The sequence below is a fragment of the Haliotis rufescens genome, unplaced genomic scaffold (genome assembly GCF_023055435.1).
Source record: "Haliotis rufescens isolate VD_foot unplaced genomic scaffold, xgHalRufe1.0.p SCAF_19, whole genome shotgun sequence".
Classification (NCBI taxonomy): Eukaryota; Metazoa; Mollusca; class Gastropoda; order Lepetellida; family Haliotidae; genus Haliotis; species Haliotis rufescens.
In genome coordinates, this window is record NW_025963879.1 from 14,119,058 (window position 1) to 14,142,975 (window position 23,918).

Genomic DNA, 23,918 nt, shown 5'->3' on the forward strand with positions numbered 1-23,918 from the left:
ACTCTGCCCTGTATGATAGTCCCGCCACAGATCTGGGTCCTACAGATGTATATGGCTGCCGATATAAAGAGTATTGTGCTGGTGATGACTCCTGTAGAGCCACTGCCAGCCATGACCTGGCTGAATGTGTATCGATGGATTCATGCTCATGCTGTTGACCACCGGTCTGTCTGCTCCAGGCTCAAACACATATAGGCTGCTGCATGACAGGTGACATATTGCTGACTACAGTGAAACTGCCTGTGTTGAAACACTTGTCTGGGAAACAGCTGGGTCTGAGACACTTGTACACAGCTGGCACAGTACAATCAGCATCAGATCAGTCAGTTATACACCATCTCTAATATCAATACATCACAGTACAGGAAATTACACACAGACTTATAGCTTATGCAATGTTTTTTCATGAAAAATATGTATCATATTTCAGTTATTAGATATTAAAATATATGACGATACAATTTTGCAGAAAGAACATGTAATGATCCACTTTTGTCTCACAAAAACATTGCATTGTACAGCAGTATATGTATTAATTGTAAACATGACATCTAAAGTCAGATTGGCACCATTATTGTCATGAACTTGCATATTTGCTGAATTGACATAAAGAAGTATTGACTTAGTCAAGCACATGAAGATAATATGTTTAGTATTTTAGCTCATTTATTATTTGTTAAAGAAAGATGTAAATGTCTAAGACCTTCATCATTTCCGGCTTTCCTCCCACATCAAGCTGACATGCTGTGATATTCAAAGAGTTGGTAAAACCACTCACTCACTCACTCACTCACTCACTCACTCACTCACTCACACACTATATGTTAAGCTAGAATGGAAAAAGAATGGTAGAATCCTGTATTCTCAACAATGCTTAACTCAGATATTTGGTTATATATCTCAGAAAATTCCCATTTTGGAGCACTATTGTCTAGGGTGCCACAATTTGCTGTGTGGAGATGTGTCCCCTATCTAAGTCAGGATCCACTAACGGTGGGTTTGAAGTACGGATTGACCACAGTTATGCTCCTTGGTCTATCAGCACCACGGTACCCTACCTCGTGGGGACCTACAACCTACTTCACCATGAGCTCTCCTAAAACATGCATCTGATAAGCCTTTATATAACTGGAATACTCTTCTGTGCATATTTAAACACATCTTACTCGCTCACTCACTTCAAATTTTGTTTATCCTTTTTTTAGCACAGCTTATAAGGATTTGTTTGTTTGTTGTTTAACGCAGCACTCAGCAATATTCCAGCCATATGACGGCTGTCTGTATCGAGCATCGATCCACGCAATTGGAATACGATGCCATGCATCAACCAAGTCAGTGAGCCTGACCACCCGTTCTCGTTAGTCGCCTCTTACAACAAGCATACGGTAGTCACCTTTTACAGAAAGCATGGGTTGCTGAAGACCTATTCTACCCTGGATCTTCATGGGTCACAGCTTATAAGGACACATCATTAGCTCTGTAACATTCTTGAAAACATAAAGGAAAAAATTTAAAATATCTAACATCGTGAAGTCAATTATATTGATAGCATCATTACTTCAAAGTTTTTTTTGTGGCTTTCTGCTAACAGCTGCATAGTTTGGCCAAGTGGGTGTATGCCGGTAATTAAAATTGCCATTAGGAAATGTCTCTCCTCATTGAAACAAGTTACCCCTTCAAAGAATTACACATTCTTATGTTTTGGTATAAAGGGGCCTGTGGAATGTCACATATTAATAGCTGTAGATGTATTCATGAAGACAAGTACCTACTTGCTTTAGCATCAAACATCATCATGGCCTCTTCATTCAGTAAGAAATAGATTACTTCTGGAGGCTAACAGATATTGGTTTTTGGGAAAATATTCATTTCCTATGTGTTCATTAAAGATTAAGAAAAAACATTGATGAAAAAACTTTGTCCTTGGAGCTTTACTATTTTTGGTTTCATGTTAATTCTCCCACTTCCTTCATCTGGTGTTGTGTGTATCAGATATCTCTGAATCATCACAGCTGTTGTTACAAAGTTTGTATGAAGGTCCATGGTAGCCTAGTGGTTGAAGTATTAGCTTGTTTTCCTGACTGATGGTTCAATTTTCCAAAATATGTCCACTCACTCCTCCAAAAAACCTTCCCTCACTCACTCACACACTTGCCCACCTTCGCTCACTCATCTTCACTCATTTGCCAACCCTCACTCACTCACTCACTCCCCACCCACCGTCCTTGACTCACTCACTCACTCACTCACTCACTCCTCGCCCACCATCCTTGACTCACTCACTCACTCACTTACTCCCCACCTGCCGTCCTTGACTCACTCACTCACTCCCCACCCGCCGTCCTTGACTCACTCACTCACTCACTCACTCACTCACTCACTCACTCACTCCTCACCCACCATCCTTGACTCACTCACTCACTCCCCACCCGCCGTCCTTGACTCACTCACTCACTCACTCACCCACTCCTCACCCACCATCCTTGACTCACTCACTCACTCACTTACTCCCCACCTGCCGTCCTTGACTCACTCACTCAATCACTCACTCACTCCCCACCCGCCATCCTTGACTCACTCACTCACTCACTCCCCACCCACCGTCCTTGACTCACTCATTCACCCTCCACCCACCGTCCTTGACTCACTCGCCCACCCTCACTGATCCATTGCCCAGTAATGCCCACACTCACCCACGCCGCACAGCGCCACTCCACTCCACTCCACTCCACTCCACTCCACTCCACTCCACTCCACTCCACTCCACTCCACTCCACTCCACTCTCGCATGACATCACAAATCCTTCACACTACACAGTTTACTGCATACGTTCAAGACAGGAAGGGTTAACTAAGGTATATTTCTCCTTCCCACCAAAGCACCCATCACATATGCTGAATCAGCCAATGCTGCCGGTTGAAAAACACACCAGCAATGAAGCTTTGCTCAGCCAAATAGTCCCTCCCTCTACATCAGAGATTCCTCTCTATACAGTAGCAAGATAACAAGAAATACAGGACAGTTTTGCCTAAAACAAAATGCTACAAGAGAAAGTAATTTCCTTCCATGGTAAATGGAAATATTTTTATGTATTTATATATCTTTGATGTGTCAGGCATATCTTGATTACACGATGGTATTTCTGGAAGGATTTATGGTGTCAATGCATTCAGAAAGTGTTGCCTGGCAACACAAATAAACATTTTGAGGTGTTGAGATTCTGTGTTGTCTCCAGTTGGCAAACATTATATGCAGTTTTTTTTCAAACAGAGAATGAATGGCTTAGGCATGAAATTAGACATTTAAAATAGACACATTCCAGCTTCAAGAAAATGTTTGCTTAAAATAACTGGGTTTAAATACAATGTAGTTTCTTTTTCAGTGTATAATGAACACAAAAAGTAGCTGTTTAAATGCCTATTCTTTCTTCATTATTTTTAACAATTTGATTTATTTCACAGATAAATCTTTCTCATTGTTATTACTGCTTGTGAAACGAAGTAGTTATTGGCTTTACTTAGCCAAGCTTGCAATGCCTAGTCATCAATAAACAATTACTTCTTAATTATTAAGATCCTTTTGAGGTAATAACTTGAAAATAAAGCTAATTTACTTTTAGAGGTGATGTAATCTGTATTGGCATTGTTTTGTTTGTCTGGGAACCGAGTTCTGCTGCAAGGTAGTGTTCCAGCACAAACCAGGTTACTAGTCTGCATACTCAAGTGCTTTAACAGGCAGCCAGACATACAAAACCAATCTGTGAAATCTATTGATCCATACCCAGCTTGTCCATCTAGCACTACCTGACTGGTGTGTATTTGCTGTTGATGTCCTGACTGGTGTATAAATGTTCTGAGATACTGGTGTAATCATACTATTTGCATGACAGTTTGAACCTAATCCTCTGTAGTTTGTTGTTTCATATTGCGGTACAGGAACTGCCAGATTCAGAATGAATACCGAGAGTGTCTTATAGAAATGTATCACATGGCTAATGTTTTAGTCATCAGTGTTGAAACTATCAGTATGAAATTTCAGAAATAATTGCATGTATGATTATGTATGTTTGTGTTTGATATTATAGTTTCTTGTTACGGTCCATACTATTGCTGTCTGTAGGTGAGAGTGACCTGGGAGATTGGTCATCGTGACCTACCAGTTATATGAGTGTATGTTCAAGTGGGCAGACTGATAGAGGAGTGGGTATTGATTTCATGGAAGTACACCTCGCACATATTAGCTTTAATTGTATGTCAGTTGGTACAATTTGTTAATAAAAAAAATCATTGGTATTGCTCAAAATGTGACATCTGACCAAGTTTATATCATAAAGCCTTGCCTACACTTGCTTTAGATATGTAACTACCCATGTCATTCACATACCAGTTACATTTCCCTCAAAATGTTTCTGGCATGTGATTGGCTCACTTTCAAAGTCAAGGTCACCAAGAGAGGCTTGTGTCACCATGGTAACATGATATCTGGTTCCCAACAACCCATGATTGTCGTAAGAGGAGACTAAAATGGATTGTGGGGTCAAGCTGGGTAGCTTGGTTGATGCATGTCTTCGTACCCATACAGTGTTGCCTTCTGCAATTCACTGTGAAGAGTTGCATCTTTTAGGCATGTTAGAAACCTGTGCTCATGGGTAATGAATCCAAGATTCTCCCTGATGATGTTTCAAGGTCCACAACTTCCAAGACCTGCATCAAGCAGACACACTGATATGACTAAACTACTGTCCCAGCTGTCAAACCAAACTCACTCACTCCCTCACTCATTCCCTCACTCACCCACTCACTCACCCACTCACTCACTCACTCACTCATTCCCTCACTCACTCATTCCCTCACTCACCCACTCATTCCCTCACTCACTCACTCACTCACTCACTCATTCACCCACTCACTCACGGAGATCGCGAGGTCAGTGGTTTGATCCCCGGCCATGTCATACCAAAAGACGTCGACATTAAGAATCTAAAACAAGGACTGGTTGGCTCGGAGTCAGTATACTGTGTCTGAGTGGGATATTCATGTTAACTGCAGCATGGTATCTCAGTGGGCTAGCACTACCAAATCTGCATTAGTTGGACTAGTGCAAAAACACATGCATGTCAGTCAGTCAGTCAGTCAAAAGGACCCAGAGAATCACTTCCTTTTAACCTGAAGACGAGCCTTGCGAAACAAGTATACACTTGCGTGGAATGTTTGGGATATTTTTGTTTTCAGTCAGTATGGTAGGCAAGATTTTAGTGTAAGGTCAGAGGCTCCACATGTTCCATTGTGAACATGGCAGACACCTTAAGAACTTTCACCTCACATAATTACAATTTGTTATCAGCTAAGATGGACTTTTTATACCTCCATCACTGCTTGTCCTGTGATTGATTCCTTAAGGGGCTATCGTATGAGTGATTCATTGATGTATGGTTTGTTCAAGTTCAAGTAAAGAAACATTGAGTAGCTGTTCACTCATATACATGTATATCATGAGGGCTGCATGTGTTTTAAGGATGCTGATCTTCAAAGTCAGTGGTGATATGAACTTCAGATACTCATTACCGTATTCGACGTAATAAGTCCCCTGCTCTAATAAGCGCCCACGGCAATTTTTGCTAATATTCTGGCTAGTGAACAATCCAAATTAGCACCCTCCCGATTGATCAATGTACACAAGACTTATTTATTTGTGAATAATACGCACTTGTGTGTTATATGCACCCTTAATTACGGGCAATTAAATTCTGGAAAAATATATCTGTTGTGTATAATATGCACATACTTTTCTTTTGTATCATTTCAGGCTGTCAGCATAAACCACAAAATTTAGGATCTTTAGGAGTAGTATAGGTCTTCAGCAACCCATGCTTGCCGTAAAAAGCGACTATGCTTGTCGTAAAAGGTGACTAATGGGATCGGGTGGTCAGGCTCGCTGACGTGGTTGATTGTCTGGTCCAGACTTGATTATTTACAGACCGCTGTCTATGGCTGCAATATTGCTGAGTGCAGCATTAAACAACAAACCAACCAAACCAAATCAAACCAAATCTTTCAACTCTTTCACCAAATTTTTTTTCTAGTAAGAGCCCCCTATTTCTAATTTTGAGAGCGTCCTTGGGGCTTATTACGTCGAATACGGTAGTAGCAGGCTTGAATAATATATATTTCTACGACCACCTTTTGTCTCCATCCGAACTCATCTGATTTAAAATTTTGTTTATATGCAGATGGATAAGATTTCTGTAAAGTAACCAATAAATGGTGTTTTCCATGTGCTGGGTTTCTGAGCTCAGTATTGGCCCTTCATGGCCTTACTCATAGTTTTACTGGGCATCTTAATTAAAGCTTTCAGTTTGGAGTTACTTTTGCAAACCTTTTAGTCTCAAGATAAGAAAAGTTCTAATGCTTCCTGTTGTGCCTTAATGTGAGGCCTTTTTGTAAATTTGCCAATATGCAACTTAATTTAGTCCACATACTTTTGCCATGCTTTCAACTGCAAATCTTATTAACTTAACTGTTTCAAGCCCAGGGGAAATGTGATAATGCTCATATGTTTTTGGTCTGTCATAAAGGGACTACATGCTGAGAATGAATGTGTTGTAAACAGAGCTATTAAATATGTAATGACTGTTTGCTTTACATTAGGGACCAGTTCAAAAGTTTGATTTTGTATAAAAAACTTAATTCCTTAAGTTTTGAGACATACACACACCCCCATCACCACCACCACCACCACACCTCCCCCCAAAAACTTAGTTCAGGCGCCTCTTTTGTCACACATTCTTGTGTTTTGCCTTGCCTTTTCAGAACTTTTATCGACTGAATGTTATTTACTAGGTGTTGAAAATCAGTAGGGTTTGTAATAGATCCAATCTGGCATTCTACTTACACACAGCACTAAAACCTAACTAGACTAGCATGTAGTCTCTGAAATGAATATTTTACATTTGTTAAATTATGGTCATGAAATATAATAAGGGGAGACCAGAGACTCTCCTGATACTGCAGTAATCTAGACTTGCCAAACATTATAGACTTGCATGGGCTGTATTGGATACATTTGTTTCAGGGTCTGTGTGAAATACTACACTAAAACTCTATCTCGTGTAAAGACTGGATGTATTTAATGAAATTAAAAAGGGGTTGGCTTAGTTTAGTAAATATATAAAACATTGAGAAATCAGGTAACATGATTTTGTGGGATGAAAAACTTGCAGGGCCATTTACCCCCTCCCATTAAGATATTTATCCGACATCAAACTTTTGAACTGGTAGCTTAGTGACTGCAGTTTAAAACAACATTTTCTTACTTGCTTACTGGGCTGTGTGCCTGAGTATCCTGATGGGGAGGAGTGTTACTCTCACTATCAATCACTGGATTATCTGGTCCAGGCATTTAGTCTATGAAATCTTATATGACACAATATCCTTCTGGACTCTTAAAAATAAATAAAATAATGTTCCCTGTGGAATAGAGCTAGCTAGAGCTGGCTAGGCTTGCTTTTGTATGCGTTTCTAGATTGTTTTTTTTGTTTTTTTCATAAAATAAATATATTCCACAGTCATGGTGAAGGACTAATAGATCTGGAATAGTAGAATATAACCAGGGTACGTGACCATGTCAACTAGGACTGGGACGGGTAACTCAGGTATTCAGGTCGGGTGGATGTTGAGTAGGCCACAGAACCAGCTGCATTTCTTTCTGACAATGCACAGATGCCATCTGACTTTTATATGTTTGAGTAAAGATAAAGATTAAGTTAACTTCAGTGTATGAATGATCAAATTGTTTTGTACATGTTTCTTAATAGTTTTTGTCAGGGCTCTGGTACACATTTCCCAATCAGACATTTTGTTCCATGTTTTTGAGACCTACGTGTACCTGGGTAGGGTCAAGTAATAGGGGGTCGGGTACTTAGTAAATTTGGACTCGTCCCAGCCCTAAAGTCAACTAACTCACTGCTCTCTTGGGAAACTGTTAGAAAGCTATCTTTAACAACATTTTGTCTACTGTGAAAATGTACTTGCTGCTGATTTGTATTTCAGATCACTTATTAAAAACTTGATGTAGGAAATCCGTTGTAGGTTCAATATGTAGAACGGATATGTTGGTGTTTCATCTACGGTACCTAGGGTATATATGTGATATTTGCTGTGTGGTTGTTGATATCCTCGCTACAGTCACATGCAGGTGTAGTAGGCAATGACAAGCTGTTACGAGATGTATCAACATGCACATGCTTGTTCAGCTGGGTGGAATGCTAGAGCCGACTTGCCGCACTACACATGCAGCCAAACAGTTCCATACACTGGAACAATCTCACAGACACAAATAGGGCTCGGCTTGGAAGGATATTACTTGAAAATACTGGGATTAATCTGTGCCAAACTTTAATAGAAAGCTGCATAGTATGTCTGTTCCGTTGTTATCTTGAAGGGTGTATGTATTTATCTATGTAACACAGGTTACAATGTCGCCATTACCATTAGTTGTAGCCTTTCTCCAAGGCTGTACTGATGGTTAAGTCTATGATGTATAGTAATTCTATCCTTATAATAGGCAAGTCTAGATAAGTGGACAGTACAAGGACTTATATAAGGACAACATGTTCTTATTATTTATATAATATAGGAGTTATGGTTTAAACTAATATTTATTGCCTTTGAGACTTGTGAAAGTCTACATTGGTTGTAACTATAGGCTTTGTAACAATCCTGTATTTACACACCCATGCATGTTCTGTGATGCCAGTCTAAGGAATGGTTTTACCACTTGGCAATGTAATACATGGAACTCTTCTGCTGAGCAAGCTTACAGGCGTTATTGTAGTGTGAGTTGGTTGTTGCAGCAGAGCTATACACTCATGACAGATGGGTACAGATGGGTGAAACTGACACCTTCGCCTTACGTTCCCCACTGTTACTGCAAGTGCTCTCATCACTAACATTTTAGACTAACACTAGATAGTCCCTAAAAATATATAAATTGAATAGGAGCCCCGGTGAGATGGTAGATTCAGAACTTGCTTCATTTAGGGCTTCGACATTACAGTAAAGGCTCATGGAAAGGAAAAATATAGTTTGGGGACTGAGACAGAGTACTAACAATTATGTACTGGTAGTTAATTTTTTTAATATTATTGAAGCAACTGAATTTAAATTAAATTCATAGTGCTCACCCACTGATATACCATACCACAGAATGAGTGAATACCCCACTCAGACACAGTATACTGACACCTAGCCGACCAGTCCTTGTTTTATCCCATTAATGCCGAGCGTCATCCAGGGTAACATCATTAAGTACATCTGTTAACGTCATTTGGTATGACATAGCCGGGGATCGAACCCAGACCTTCTGCTCTCCAGGCGGACACTCTACCACTAGGCCACGGAGGGGGTCAATTTACATTTATCTTGTGCATTCTGGTGTATATATCAGAGAACTGATGACTCCGGGGCAGAATAGGACCTATTTGGCCCAATCCTCGTCTTATGAGTTTACTTAGACAAGGATTGGTAGTTACAATGTCTTACTTGCCTGATTTGCTTGTCACTCTACCAAGACATGCTATTGAACACTGGCTTTCCTGACCCAGACTATCAGGAAAATTGCTGACAGAGGCAAAAAAACCTTCCACTCAGCCTGACTCATTATCATTTCTTTTGGTCCGACATTGTGGTGAAGGCGTTCCATTAAAAAGTAAAAAAAACATTGCTTCTATTGATAGGGATATGAGTTGTGTTGTGGCATACAAAGACATATTAATCCTCTATCACACGGCTAAGCAACTGTTGACATGTCTTCAACTTGCAGACAAATAATGACAGAGTTTATTTGAATTAATACGGAAAATATCGATCTGTTCCTATAGTGATGCATGTCGACAGTCATTGTAAGTTGCACGGCTTTCTATAGGTCATTGTGAACTTACACAACTGCTCATTGGTTTGTACACGCGTGCAGCTGGTGTGCATAAATGTGCAACTTAGACCACTCGCTCAATTAACATTCAGTACATGACGCCTGCACACAATTACAGGGAAATAATGTGTGGAAATGGCAGAGCAGTTTAATCATGTGCTGGGTTGAAGTCTGTGGTTTCAGACTGAAATAGTATCAGAATCTTTTTACAATTCAGATACTGCAATGGTTACTATTAAGTGTCATGTTTTTGTCTGAAAGCTGATTTACATCAGAATGATGCAGCTGTGACATCACTTTCTGGCTGGACAGGATTTGATTGCCAGGTTGTAGATTTAAAAACTATTGCTTATATTACACCATTTTGTTGCAACTTTTTCTTGCACCATGATTGACAATTACAACTTGAGTCGCTATATGGCTGAGATACTGGGAATATGGCAATTAATCTTAACTCATTTCTCTTAAAAGTCTGTTTGATGTGCAGAGTGGCATCCCTTGGCCATGACAGGATCTGCTGAACACGTGTTGAATCCTGATTAAGATCCTTGGTATATCTGCCCCAAGGATACACACTGTCACACCTTCATTACACAGGGGCATAGTTTACTGTATTGATATTATAATGATCATGATAAAAAATACCCCCAAATTCATCAAATATACCCTATCTACCCTTGGTACAGGGAGCATCACTGTGGAACAATGTACTATTTACCATGTTGAGAGTTTGCCTGCCTGCTGTGTTGGAGCCCTGACTGGGATGATGAAAGTCACCTGGGAACCTGAGTCTAAGCTAAACCAGCATGTCTCCCACAGCTGAGACAAATACTCAGCATTCTTCAAATATTGTTATTATAGTTGGTGCAGCTTGGCCTGTGCACTGCTTCACCTCACGGAAAGTAATACAGGGAACCTGAGTAATCCATACACCTCAATTATCAGAACCTCAAGTTTCATCTTTTGACAATGGTGATTGTTGGATGGTGTACAGAATGCTGATATTAAATTGCAAATTATTTTATTCATACAAATTATTTTGAAGTTTGAAATGATTGTTTAAGATGGGTTTTTTTTTCACCCTCTCCTGTGCAAAGATATCAGATGCTAAACAAGGGCAGTCCCTGTATGGTTGTTGGCTATGAATAGATTGTGAAGATAATCTGTAACTGCACACCATACTGTCACTGCAGCCAGAATCAGTCACTGTGAGGAGTTTGTGACACGGTTGTTGCATTCTTGGTAACCCGTGACATCCGGGGTAGAATAGGTCTTCAGCAACCCATGCTTGCTGTAAACAGTGACTATGCTTGTCGTAAGAGGCGACTAAAGGGATCGGGTGGTCAGGCTCACTGACTTGGTTGATGCATGTCATCGTATCCTAATTGCGTAGATCAATGCTCATGATATCACTCACTGGATTGTCTGGTCCAGACTTAATTATTTACAGACCGCTGTCATATAGCTGGAAAATTGCTCAGTGCAGTGTTAAACAATAACAAACAAACAAACATACCAGATGTCGGTCTGGGGAGATTTGGGTAACCGGCATGCACGTAAAATACATAGTGATATCCATTAAAGAAGCATAGATCTCTGAGTGTCTGTCATCGTCTTGTAAAATGTCATACAAGCTTTCTTCCCACTGATGACACATGTAACTCATATGGTAGCATCCCTCAATAAACGTGTGTTTATAGCTGAATTGGACATATGCTGTTTGACAGTTGCAGATATCAATATGCAGTATTCAGTAATTTGTTCTCCTTGCTTGGTTTTGTGTTGAGGTTAGTTTAGTTATTAAGGCATTCTCTCATCACACAGGAAATATGGATTTGAACCCTTGTTTTGTACAGTATCTGACGCTGTATGATGACATTTGCTGCAGGACGGAAACAATGTGTGAGACTTCACTGACTCACTCCCCTTGATCTAATTACCGCTTGAATTGATTATTGTTGAGCTCCCACTGTCACACAAGCACGCTTCTTTGTTCACTTGATCACTTCACGGATTCCAAATTGTTCTTAACTTTCAGTTGATTATCCCACAAATGTCGACCTCATTTTCATCTCAGCAGGTCTGCTGCCAGAATCACACCTGTTCACAAAGATAATAATATTGCAAAGTTTGTCTTGACTTTCGTACCAGGTTTGGGGCTGTTTGGTAGCTTTGTGGTTAATTAAAGGGGAACAAGGTTCTGTCAAATTTGCAGTACCACAAGTTTGATTAAAGTAATAAAAATACCAGTTTGGTTATCTGCAATAACCGAGCTAAAACTGTACATTCGTCTAACCTTGATGAGCCAGAGATGTGTTCTGAGTCCCTCTTTAAAGTGTTCACTCATTGGGTTAAAAGTCACTACATTGGTACGACACCAGTGAAGATCCGGGTTAGAATAGGTCTTCCGCAACCCATGCTTGCTGTTATAGGTGACAGTGCTTGTAAGAGGCGACTAATGGGATCAGGTTGTCAGGCTCACTGACTTGGTAGATGCATGTCATCATATCCCAATTGTGTGGATCGATGCTTTTGAAGTCATTCACTAAATAGTCGCTCACTCACTCACTCACTCACTCACTCACTCACTCACTCACTCACTCACTCACTCACTCACTCACTCACTCACTCACTCACTCACTCACTCACTCACTCACTCACTCACTCACTCACTCAGACTTTATCATAGATAATATTCTACATAAGACCCGGTAGATCTGGGTAGAGAATAGGTCTTCAGCAACCTATGCTTGTTGTAAGAGGCGATAACGGGATTGGGTGGTCATGCTCTCTGAGTTGGTTGATGATGTTATCATATCCTAATTGCAGAGATCAATGCTTATGATAGCTGGAATATTGCTGTCAACCAAACAAACCATTAGTCAATTTCAGTTCTGATACTAATCAGTACAAGCTCATCAAAAGAAAGAGCTTGTGTTCAGCCTAGCTGTAACTGAAAGAAGAAATATGATTTTCAAATATTCCCTCCAAATCATATCTGTGTCTTTATCTTGCCTGACAGCAGCTGTGATAATTGTGTCCTGATCTGGGACAAGAGAGGTTCACAGGAACCCTGTCAAAGAACACCATTTCATTTGGCACATCACACATGAGCAGCCTCTAAGCTGATCAGGCCTGGCCAGGTGTTGTCAGAACAATGCTAATCCCCTTCTACAGCTCTCATTGCTGGCCAGTAATTGTCCATCACCCATTGATTCCTTGTGCTTGTCTGTCCACATGTTGCCACCAGTGGTCACACATCCTATTTGTCCTCTTAGTTTAACATAAGCCTTTATGTGTAGAAACTGACAATACATCAGCCACAGGTTATGTGACGGAGATGACTGGATGCTGATTTCTTTTCTGAGTTTTATTATTAATGGACAACTTCATCTTGGAGTTGACACTCTTTTTTCATTGACAAAAAAGCTGTGACCAATGTTGTTTGGGCTTCTTTGCACTGTATCCAAGGGATGCAGAGAATAGCTTTAGATATTGTAACTTTGTCAGCTAAAAGGGTCGGACACTTTCAAGTGTACATGTCAATGCCCTAACCAGAGTCATTAAATCATAAAAATGTGACAGGTATAAAGGATTTTTTCAAGCTTTCGTTAAGTAGGGATAATATTGATTTGTGCACAAGTTTTGTATTGAAGTTAGTTTGTTCAAGTTTTCAACAAGTAGAGCGTTACAAATGAATGTATTGTTCTTTGAGCTGGTAGGTAATCAAAATAATATTATAATCGGTCTCTGAATATGAAATTAGTAATTAACAACATATCCACAATAATTGATTGTCATGACTATTCATAGCCAAATAATGTTATAATTTGAATAACCATCTGGTTGTGAATGAGTGCATTCTTATAAGCATTGTCTCTGGAACTAGACTTCAGTTATTGCAGAGTCCTTTGTCATAATAGTGACAATCCAGTGTCACATGTGCAGTTCATCAGCAACAATGCCGTAGGGGCAGATAACTCTGTCCTTGCATCAGGAGATCCCTCTAACATGTGTCTACCGGTAATTACTTTTGGCCATCAGTCAGTGTCACTGATTGTCCCAGGGGCATATAACCAATATAATATCCAAGATATATTTTAATACCGTTTTATTGCCTTTGTTCGTTGTGTGGTGAGCCGTGTTACCATTGAGAGAAGTACTTTATTGTTATACATGCAGTGAATTGCCAACACCATGGCAGATACCCAACAACTTACCAAAGATCTGATAGTATTGGACAATTATCTTTCATGAATGATTAAGTTGTTTGTTCCTATTAACTCTAGTGGAAAATCTAATGTTTTCATTGAAACTAGAACGCTTAAAAAAGAAAAACAATATTTTAATCGTAGGGTATTAAAGCAGACAGCATTTAAAATTTAGTTTGGACAAATTATGTTTATCTTGTAGTTGCATGTAATGTTGTGTATTAGAATGTCCGTAGCTTACTGTTGCTCTGACTCTAAGGAGATTCATGTTACCAGTACACGATATTAAACTAGGATCCTATGTCAATATTGTTATGGAAACACTATGGTATTTGTAAGCTGTCAATATTTTCTTTGTCCTCACCAGGGCCAAGGGCCATTACTACTGTTGTCAGATCAGGTCAATTACTGATAAGGCTCAGTGCAAATAGTCCATCATTTGTAATGTAGAGTGATACAGCGGAACAAAACAGAATCTTCTTCCTTATTGTTGTAAAGGATGGGATGAGGTAGTCGAGTGGTGCAGGTGTTCATTTATTACAGAGTGGGCGGGGTCGGGGACTCTTGGGAGGGTCACCAAGACACAGGGCAGCCTCTAGGGGAGGGTCACCAAGACACAGGGCAGCCTCTAGGGGAGGGTCACCAAGACACAGGGCAGCCTCTAGGGGAGGGTCAACAAGACACAGGGCAGCCTCTAGGGGAGGGTCATCAAGACACAGGGCAGCCTCTAGGGGAGGGTCACCAAGACACAGGGCAGCCTCTAGGGGAGGGTCACCAAGACATAGGGCAGCCTCTAGGGGAGGGTCACCAAGACATAGGGCAGCCTCTAGGGGAGGGTCACCAAGACACAGGGCAGCCTCTAGGGGAGGGTCACCAAGACACAGGGCAGCCTCTAGGGGAGGGTCACCAAGACATAGGGCAGCCTCTAGGGGAGGGTCACCAAGACATAGGGCAGCCTCTAGGGGAGGGTCACCAAGACACAGGGCAGCCTCTAGGGGAGGGTCACCAAGACACAGGGCAGCCTCTAGGGGAGGGTCACCAAGACAGGGCAGCCTCTAGGGGAGGGTCAACAAGACACAGGGCAGCCTCTAGGGGAGGGTTACCAAGACACAGGGCAGCCTCTAGGGGAGGGTCAACAAGACACAGGGCAGCCTCTAGGGGAGGGTCACCAAGACACAGGGCAGCCTCTAGGGGAGGGTCACCAAGACACAGGGCAGCCTCTAGGGGAGGGTCACCAAGACATAGGGCAGCCTCTAGGGGAGGGTCACCAATACAATACACATAGTTGGTAAGGCTCATGAAAAGTTTTATAATAAAATATGAAGGGCTTCTATATTTATGTCTTCTCAGGGAAGGTCATGAAAAAAAATGTATACGGTCACAGGAGGGACTTCCAAAAATCAGTGTTAGAAATTGGCACTAGTCCCATTGTCCTTGTCAATCTCCCCAATAGTTGAGGCATCATAAGGACTAGTAGAAATTTGCCATTTTTAAGGGTTTTGCTATATGTTATCATTATAAAGACCAGTGGACTAAACATGTTAGTTTCTACCACTGTAAATATGACAAGCTTTAGTGGGAGGGTAATGATGTTCAGTGCATCAGTGCATCCCAAACCTACTTGGTTCTCCCCATGGTACAAATATGAAGCTCCTCCTGTGTGTATCCCTCATCGATATTAATGGAACTTGCTGAAAGCTGTATTAAACCATACTCTTCCACTACTATCATAAAAAATACTGTCAACTTGGAGTATTTACTTATCTTAAAGGACATTTGATATCGGTTTGTTTCAAAAGCATTGTCTAATTCACACGATCATTACTGTCAATTCCCAGAGCAGCGAGATAAAATTAAGTAACGTTTTATCAGTGTATAAAAATCCTCAAATTTTAGTCGGACAACCGGACTGGCAACTTTGTCGAGTTACCAGATCAGATTAAATGTTGCCAGTCCAGAATTTTCCAGATTAACGAATAAGAGTAACAAAAGGGTAAACATGAAAATATGACTGTTTAATGTTACCAGGTAGTTCTCAGAACATAACAATAAACTGGTGGATTGTCAACTTAGTAACTTTAACTCCCAGCCATCAGGCGTGCAACTTTTCAAAACTGACCGTCCGTCAGCAAAATAGGCTGTCTCGGGCAGGCGGGTGCTTTAACCACTGGTTTTATGCTAGTTTCTATGTCCATGGTACAGCTGTTACAAACATGGAAAGATTCGAAATAGTCTCACTAACTCACCCACTGTGTTTTATGTATCAAACTCAGTTCAACATAATAGTTTGAATTCAAACATTTTTTACTTCAGAACCTTCTGTGTTTCTCATAGTCCCACTGTAGATAAAAAGTTAAAATTACATTTATTGATTTGAAATAAGAAGTCACAAGAACTCTGTGACCTGAGGAATCTGTCCAGCTGTTGCCATCAAGGCAGGTGCTGGTCCCGTGTGGAGGATGCTAATCTATTCATGCCTTCGTCAGCAGCTGCTGGAGATACCCCGACAGTCACATCTTGCTTTTGAAAGCATCTGTCCATGGTGATCAATACAGATATGAAAAAATGTAGAGATTTTTTTATGATTTTCTTTCTATGATTGACAAAATTCCATTGATAGCAAAACCTGTGACTCCAGATCAACATCTTTCTTTTGATATATCCGTCACAATATATTTTTCCAAATTTGAACAAAGAAAGTTATTAGTGAAACCTGTGACGCTTATCGACATATCTTCCTGTTACGGCTGTGTAACAAGTTTGTATTTGAATTTTTATTGTTGTTCTTTTGAAGTGTCTCTTTGGAATTACTGTGGAGAGCAGACGTGACAATTTCAATTGGTAGTGTGTTTAGGGAATTCAGCTGAATACTTGCTGATTTCAAATTCATAGCCTGCTTGTGGCCAGGAGACTTAATTTATGCACATTTTGCCAGTCTTGTCAATAATGCATAAAAACTGATCAGAAGTGTGGTTGTGTACTCTAATGTTTAGAATTATTAGCATCTGAGATTTCCTGTGGCGTCCTCATGTGATTTGAACTTTCAGACATTGTTTCACGCTGAAAGATGTTTACAGAACTTTCATTTAGATGTAGATTGTGCTCAATGGAGAAGTGAAAACTGAGCAAAGATTAATGGCAAAGTATCAATAATTCAAGCTTATTGATTTTTTTCACGTGTATTGCTTGTCTTTGAAATGTGCCATTTGGAGCCAGCAATGTACAAAGATAATTAGGGCAGATTAAATTCTGAGTGGTATGAATTAATTGAATTGTGTATGAAAGCTATTTTGAGATGAGTGTATGGATCCTCAGTTGGAGTAGTTAGATGATCAGTGAGTTTGCTGTTCCACCCCTAGTTTTGTCAACCTCAACACATCATCCCAACAGGTTTTCGAGCCTCTGTGTCTCAACAGAACCTGGTTTGTCTGTGCCAGCTGTTATATAGATACAAACCCCTGGGTTTGTCTGCTTCACCCTTGGTTTGTCTGCCTCTCCTCAAGTTTGTCTGCTTCACCCTGGGTTTTCCTGCGGCACCCCAGGTTTGTCTGCCTCACCCCGGGTTTGTCTGCCTCACCCTGGGTTTGTCTGCCTCACCCTGGGTTTGTCTGTCTTACCCTGGGTTTGTCTGCTTCCTAGGTTTGTCTGCCTCACCCTAGGTTTGTCTGCCTCACCCTGGGTTTGTCTGCCGCACCCTGGGTTTGTCTGCCTCACCCCAGGTTTGTCTGCCTCACCCCAGGTTTGTCTGCCTCACCCCAGGTTTGTCTGCCTCACCCCAAGTTTGTCTGCCACACCCTGGGTTTGTCTGTCTCACCCCAGGTTTGTCTGCCTCACCCTGGGTTTGTCTGCCTCACCCTGGGTTTGTCTGCCATACCCTGTGTTTGTCTGCCTCACCCTGGGTTTGTCTGCCATACCCTGGGTTTATCTGCCTCACCCCAAGTTTGTCTGCTTCACCCCAAGTTTGTCTGCCTCACCCTAAGTTTGTCTGCCACACCCTGGGTTTGTCTGCCTCACCCCAAGTTTGTCTGCCTCACCCCGGGTTTGTCTGCCTCACCCTGGGTTTGTCTGCCGCACCCTGGGTTTGTCTGCTTCACCCCAAGTTGGTCTGCGACACCATGGGTTTGTCTGCCTCACCCCAAGTTTGTCTGCCTCACCCTGGGCTTGTCTGCCTCACCCTGGGTTTGTCTGCTGCACCCTGGGTTTGTCTGCTTCACCCCAAGTTTGTCTGCCTCACCCCAAGTTTGTCTGCCACACCCTGGGTATGTCTGCCTCACCCCAAGTTTTTCTGCCTCACCCTGGGCTTGTCTGCCTCACCCTGGGTTTGTCTGCCGCACCCTGGGTTTGTCTGCTTCACCCCAAGTTGGTCTGCCACACCATGGGTTTGTCTACCTCACCCCAAGTTTGTCTGCCTCACCCTGGGCTTGTCTGCCTCACCTGGGGTTTGTCTGCTGCACCCTGGGTTTGTCTGCTTCACCCCAAGTTTGTCTGCCTCACCCCAAGTTTGTCTGCCACACCCTGGGTTTGTCTGCCTCACCCCAAGTTTTTCTGCCTCACCCTGGGTTTGTCTGCCTCACCCCGTTTGTCTGCTTCACCCTGGGTTTGCCTGCCTCACCCCAAGTTTTTCTGCCACACCCTGGGCTTGTCTGCTTCCCCCAGGGTTTGTCTGCCTCACCCCAAGTTTGTCTGCCACACCCCAAGTTTGTCTGCCTCACCCTGGGCTTGTCTGCCTCACCCCGAGTTTGTCTGCCTCACCCCGAGTTTGTCTGCTTCACCCTGGGTTTGTCTGCCTCACCCCAAGTTTGTCTGCCTCACCCTTGGTTCGGCTGCTTCACCCTTGGTTGATTCATGTCATCGATCCCAATTGCGTGGATCGATGCTCATGATATCAATCACTGGATTGTCTGGTCCAGACTCGATTATTTACAGACCGCTGTCATATAGCTGGAATATTGCTGAGTGCGGCGTTAAACAACAAACCATCAATGTTTGTGCCAATCATTACATACCCTTAGCCTAAGTGTGATAACCTGGAAGGACAATTCCCAGAAAATTAAATTCTTAACATCAGCATTAAACAAAGCTGACAAAGTTCGTGAGTGAGTGAGTGAGTGAGTGAGTGAGTGAGTGAGTGAGTAAAGTTTTGAGCTGCTTTCTGCAGCATTTTAGCAAATGCACAGGGAATAAAACTGAATGCTTAATTCCTTTAAATCTTCATGGCACATGATTAATATGTATGTTCTTTTGCAGACTTCTTGGCCTGACTGGTATAATCTACACCGACTGCTCTACTGCATGGATGATCCAATTCTACGACAACGTCAAGTGGCCGTACTATGTCAACCCGGGAATCCTCCTGCTTTTGTACTGGGTTCTCGCCTTCGAGACACGACACTACTTCCATGGAACGGTAGGTCAAGGTCATCTTCAGCCACTAGAGCCTATAAACCGTTGCTTGAATTCCGAATGGCTCTGGTACTTTGGGAGGTAGTGGTAGCCCGCTTAGTTGAAAGAAGCTCAATCTTCATTGAATCACTTTTTGGGTCCCACTGTGGGATATTTCAGCAAAATTTGCTAAAAATTTATGAATATTATATCAATTGCTTTCTTGTATAGGAACATGCAGGTATAAATTCAAAGGGATTTTTTCTGTAGAACATAAAGCTGCTGGTCTTGTGAGACCATGTTGTGATTACCATGTTGCTCTCTGATAGGTCCAAGTTGTCAGCAAACTTTGTAGTTGACAGTTACATCAGGAGGGCAAGGTTTATTGAATGTTTGTAATCTTCCTTTTCCACATTCCCAGACCAAATCTGCAATTCGATGATCGCTTTAAAGATTTGCCAAAAATGTAACTCGACAGCATGATCGCAGGAGCAATCACAGAATTTGACTTTTTGTCAATCAAAACACTAATTTTCATTATTCATAAACTTTTCTGTCGTATTTTGCACTCGAATGATGACTAAACACTTAACATGTGATTCAAAAATACAATATTTTAGCCCCAGAAAGTAAGAGTAATGAAGTGTATGTATACAGAATTATTCATCTGTGAGTTCTCATGTTTAAAACAAGCCAGTGTTGTTTTGGAGCAGCTGTTCAGTATCTGATCCCGGGGCAGCTAGAGCAGCACAACTCTGTCATGTCACAAGAAGTTGTTAAAATGGTGATTGGGTGGCCACAGTAGCAGTGTTGTGTCCCTTCGCGGCTGCTTGGTGATTGTTGTGATGCTGGACATATCCTAAGGCAGGACTTTTTAAATCTATTTATAGATTCAGATTAGCCTGAAAATTGAGGTGTAAAAAAGATTTTATTTCGAAAAGTTCTAGTTTTAAAAATTCAAACAAGACATTTATCGCAAATATTTGAATAGGTTAAACTGCAAGGTCATAGGTTACACTGCAAGGTCATAGGTTACACTGGATTTATCTGCAAGACTATAGGGTACAATAGGTTTAACCACAAGACAGTTGATTTAACTGCAAGACAATAGGGTACAATAGGTTCAACTGCAAGACAATAGGTTCAACTGCAAGACAATAGGTTTAACTGCAAGACAATAGGGTTCAATAGGTTCAACTGCAAGACAATAGGTTTAACTGCAAGACAATAGGGTACAATAGGTTCAACTGCAAGACAATAGGGTACAATAGGTTTAACTGCAAGACAATAGGTTCAACTGCAAGACAATAGGTTCAACTGCAAGACAATAGGTTCAACTGCAAGACAATAGGTTCAACTGCAAGACAATAGGGTACAATAGGTTCAACTGCAAGACAATAGGGTACAATAGGTTCAACTGCAAGACAATAGGGTACAATAGGTTCAACTGCAAGACAATAGGTTAAACTGCAAGACAAAAGGGTTCAATAGGTTCAACTGCAAGACAATAGGTTCAACTGCAAGACAATAGGTTCAACTGCAAGACAATAGGTTTAACTGCAAGACAATAGGTTGAACTGCAAGACAATAGGGTACAATTGGATTAACTGCAAGACAAAAGGTTCAACTGCAAGACAATAGGGTACAATAGGTTCAACTGCAAGACAATAGGGTACAATAGGTTCAACTGCAAGACAATAGGTTAAACTGCAAGACAATAGGGTTCAATAGGTTCAACTGCAAGACAATAGGTTCAACTGCAAGACAATAGGTTCAACTGCAAGACAATAGGTTCAACTGCAAGACAAAAGGTTCAACTGCAAGACAATAGGGTACAATAGGTTCAACTGCAAGACAATAGGTTTAACTGCAAGACAATAGGGTTCAATAGGTTCAACTGCAAGACAATAGGTTTAACTGCAAGACAATAGGGTACAATAGGTTCAACTGCAAGACAATAGGGTACAATAGGTTTAACTGCAAGACAATAAGGTACAATAGGTTTAACATGCAAGATGCTCGTTACAATAGCTTTAACAGCGAGACAAGCTTACTAACTAACTAACTAACACTGCACACATGGCAACATGTTCTATATGACTTTTTGAAGACGATGAACAAACATCTCAAATTTGTTTTATATCTTATTCTCTCCCTCCTACAGATCTTAATTTTTCATAATTAAATCTTTTAGCCTGGAAATAGAAAAATGTCCTGCCTGATTATGATCCTTAATCGTGGTTGGCCTCCAACAAAAGTAAACATCTACGCCCTTTAGGCTTTAATCCACTGCTATGGTGCAGGATATTACCTCAAGTCACTGCTGGCGTGTAATCACACGATGTGTCACTGGTTTGTCTGCTCCAGGACTGATAACACTGTATATCAGACGGCCACAATACAGGGACTGAAACAGAGTTGGCTGCGATAGCATTCAGATACTCCCTATCTAACCATGAGAGAGTAACGTGAACAATTGCTACTTGTTAGAAAGTGGGTGTACCTTTCTGATGCTATCTAACCTGTCATGTTTGTGTTTTGGTTTAACTTTAAGTTCAAGCAAGCTTGTGGTGTCTGTCCATTGTTTACTTTTACATTTGCTACATGTCCTCTGAAACCACAAGGTCTATGAAGATATATGCCGGTCTTTTTACATTTGTTCCAATTTGGACATGTTTGAGTGAGTGAGACAAAACCATGCAGTCTCGTGATTATATGGTGTTATTAAGAACATTAATCTTTTCAAAGCATATTGAAAAAGTTTTATTAAATTTTGATAAGGGCTGTGGATCGATTAGTTTATCTTGATAGCTGCAGTGTATGTATAAGTATTGATTCTCATATAGTGAGTGTGTGTGCACGTTCTATATCAGTTGTAATGGGCCTCAGGGGGGATATGTGTGGTGGCACTTGATGAAAGAATAAATATATAATGATGATTGAAAGTTCCTATTTTGTTTGCAATGTGTCCTCTAAAATGCACGATTTTTTAAAGTCCAGACTTTAACAATATTTGAACATCTGAAAAATATTTAAAAAATGATTTCCAACTTTATGGCATGAAAATAAGTGTTTTGTATGTTCATGCTTCTTTCCAAAGAAGTGACCAAAAAATAATAATGTACCTGAATTATTTCTTTTTGTTTTAAAAGAAATAATTTTTAAAAGGAATTTGATGTTTTTAGAAACAAGCCTTGGCGTGTATGCCTGCCTTTTGCAGTGAAATATGCCACCCATTTTGTTTGTTGACAGAGCTTGGCATTAACAATGGCACATTGTTTGAGAGTAGAAAAGTGTTTTCTTTTAAACTCATTGCTTTCAACATAGCTTTTATGACTAAATAATCATTATGAGACTTTGGCTAATTGTTTATACAGGTGGTTGTGGTAAACAGGGATTATAATGTTGGACTAAAGAATATTTAATTAAAAACAAAAAAATACAAGTCCTGAACCTGAAATTATTTTTTTCCGTATTTCACATAGCTCTTTAAGATCTGAAACCATTTTCTGGAGACGTATCATCTTTGTCTAAAAATAAACATTCTTAATAGCCAGACAGGATTAAGATATTTGATATTTTAGGGGTACTTCTTTCATTTATTAAAAGTATATAAGGTGTATTAATGGAGATAAACTTAGTACATTTGACATTTATTTACAGATTGATTAATTGCTGTAATATAATGCCCTATGGTAATATGGCTGGTCACAAATGCATGCTGTTATGTGACTATTTCTTCCTTTCATTCAGTAATGTTAAGTATATGTCAAGAGCAGTCTTTATAAACTGACATTTGCTGTTGTTCGATCAAATATCAAGGAATGGGCTTTTGGGGTACTCATAAAGGAATTACCAGAGTTGAACTAGCGTTGTTATGGTCAATTTGGCGCTGGTTTGTACCACATAATGCTAATCACTATGATAATGTCTATAGTTAATGATACCTGAGGCCATACAGGCCATGCAAGTTTGATTGCATGGCTCCATGATTAGGTTGATCTTTGTGATTTTGTAATTAATAACTTAATGAATAACGGCTAAAATGCTTAAGCTATAGTTTGGTTTATTGGGTTGACAGATCTCAAGGATGTATCTTGACCTGTTCGGAGGCCGATATTCATCCCCGAGTCTGAAGAGGTGTTAAAGCTTAATTTTATATTACAGCATTGAATATATTCTCAAAATATAATGTTAAAATGTCTCAGAATATGAGAAAATACAAACTAAACAAAAATAAAAAATTGGAACAAATTAAAAAGATTTCCCAATAAATCCCTGAATCTAATTGTTAAGTTAGACACACAAAATAATATTAATTCTCTCTCTATTTGAAAAAGAAAGAATGAATATTTTGGGTGCAAATGTTTGTACTATCTTATAAAGCTTTGGAGTTT

General features: G+C 40.5%; 1 protein-coding gene across 9 annotated transcripts in view; it reads left to right on the plus strand.

Annotated features, from left to right (window-relative positions):
- Positions 1 to 23,918, plus strand: part of LOC124148246 (piezo-type mechanosensitive ion channel component 1-like) — a 118,618-nt gene that overhangs the window by 35,200 nt on the left and 59,500 nt on the right. For all 9 annotated transcript variants that reach the window (XR_007221946.1, XM_048398910.1, XM_048398912.1 and 6 more), the window contains exon 6: positions 19,387 to 19,546. Coding sequence is in view for 8 of the 9 variants with exons in the window: in XM_048398910.1 (XP_048254867.1) it covers positions 19,387 to 19,546 (160 nt within the window). In the remaining variant the exon portion in view is untranslated. The remainder of the gene's footprint in view (positions 1 to 19,386; positions 19,547 to 23,918) is intronic.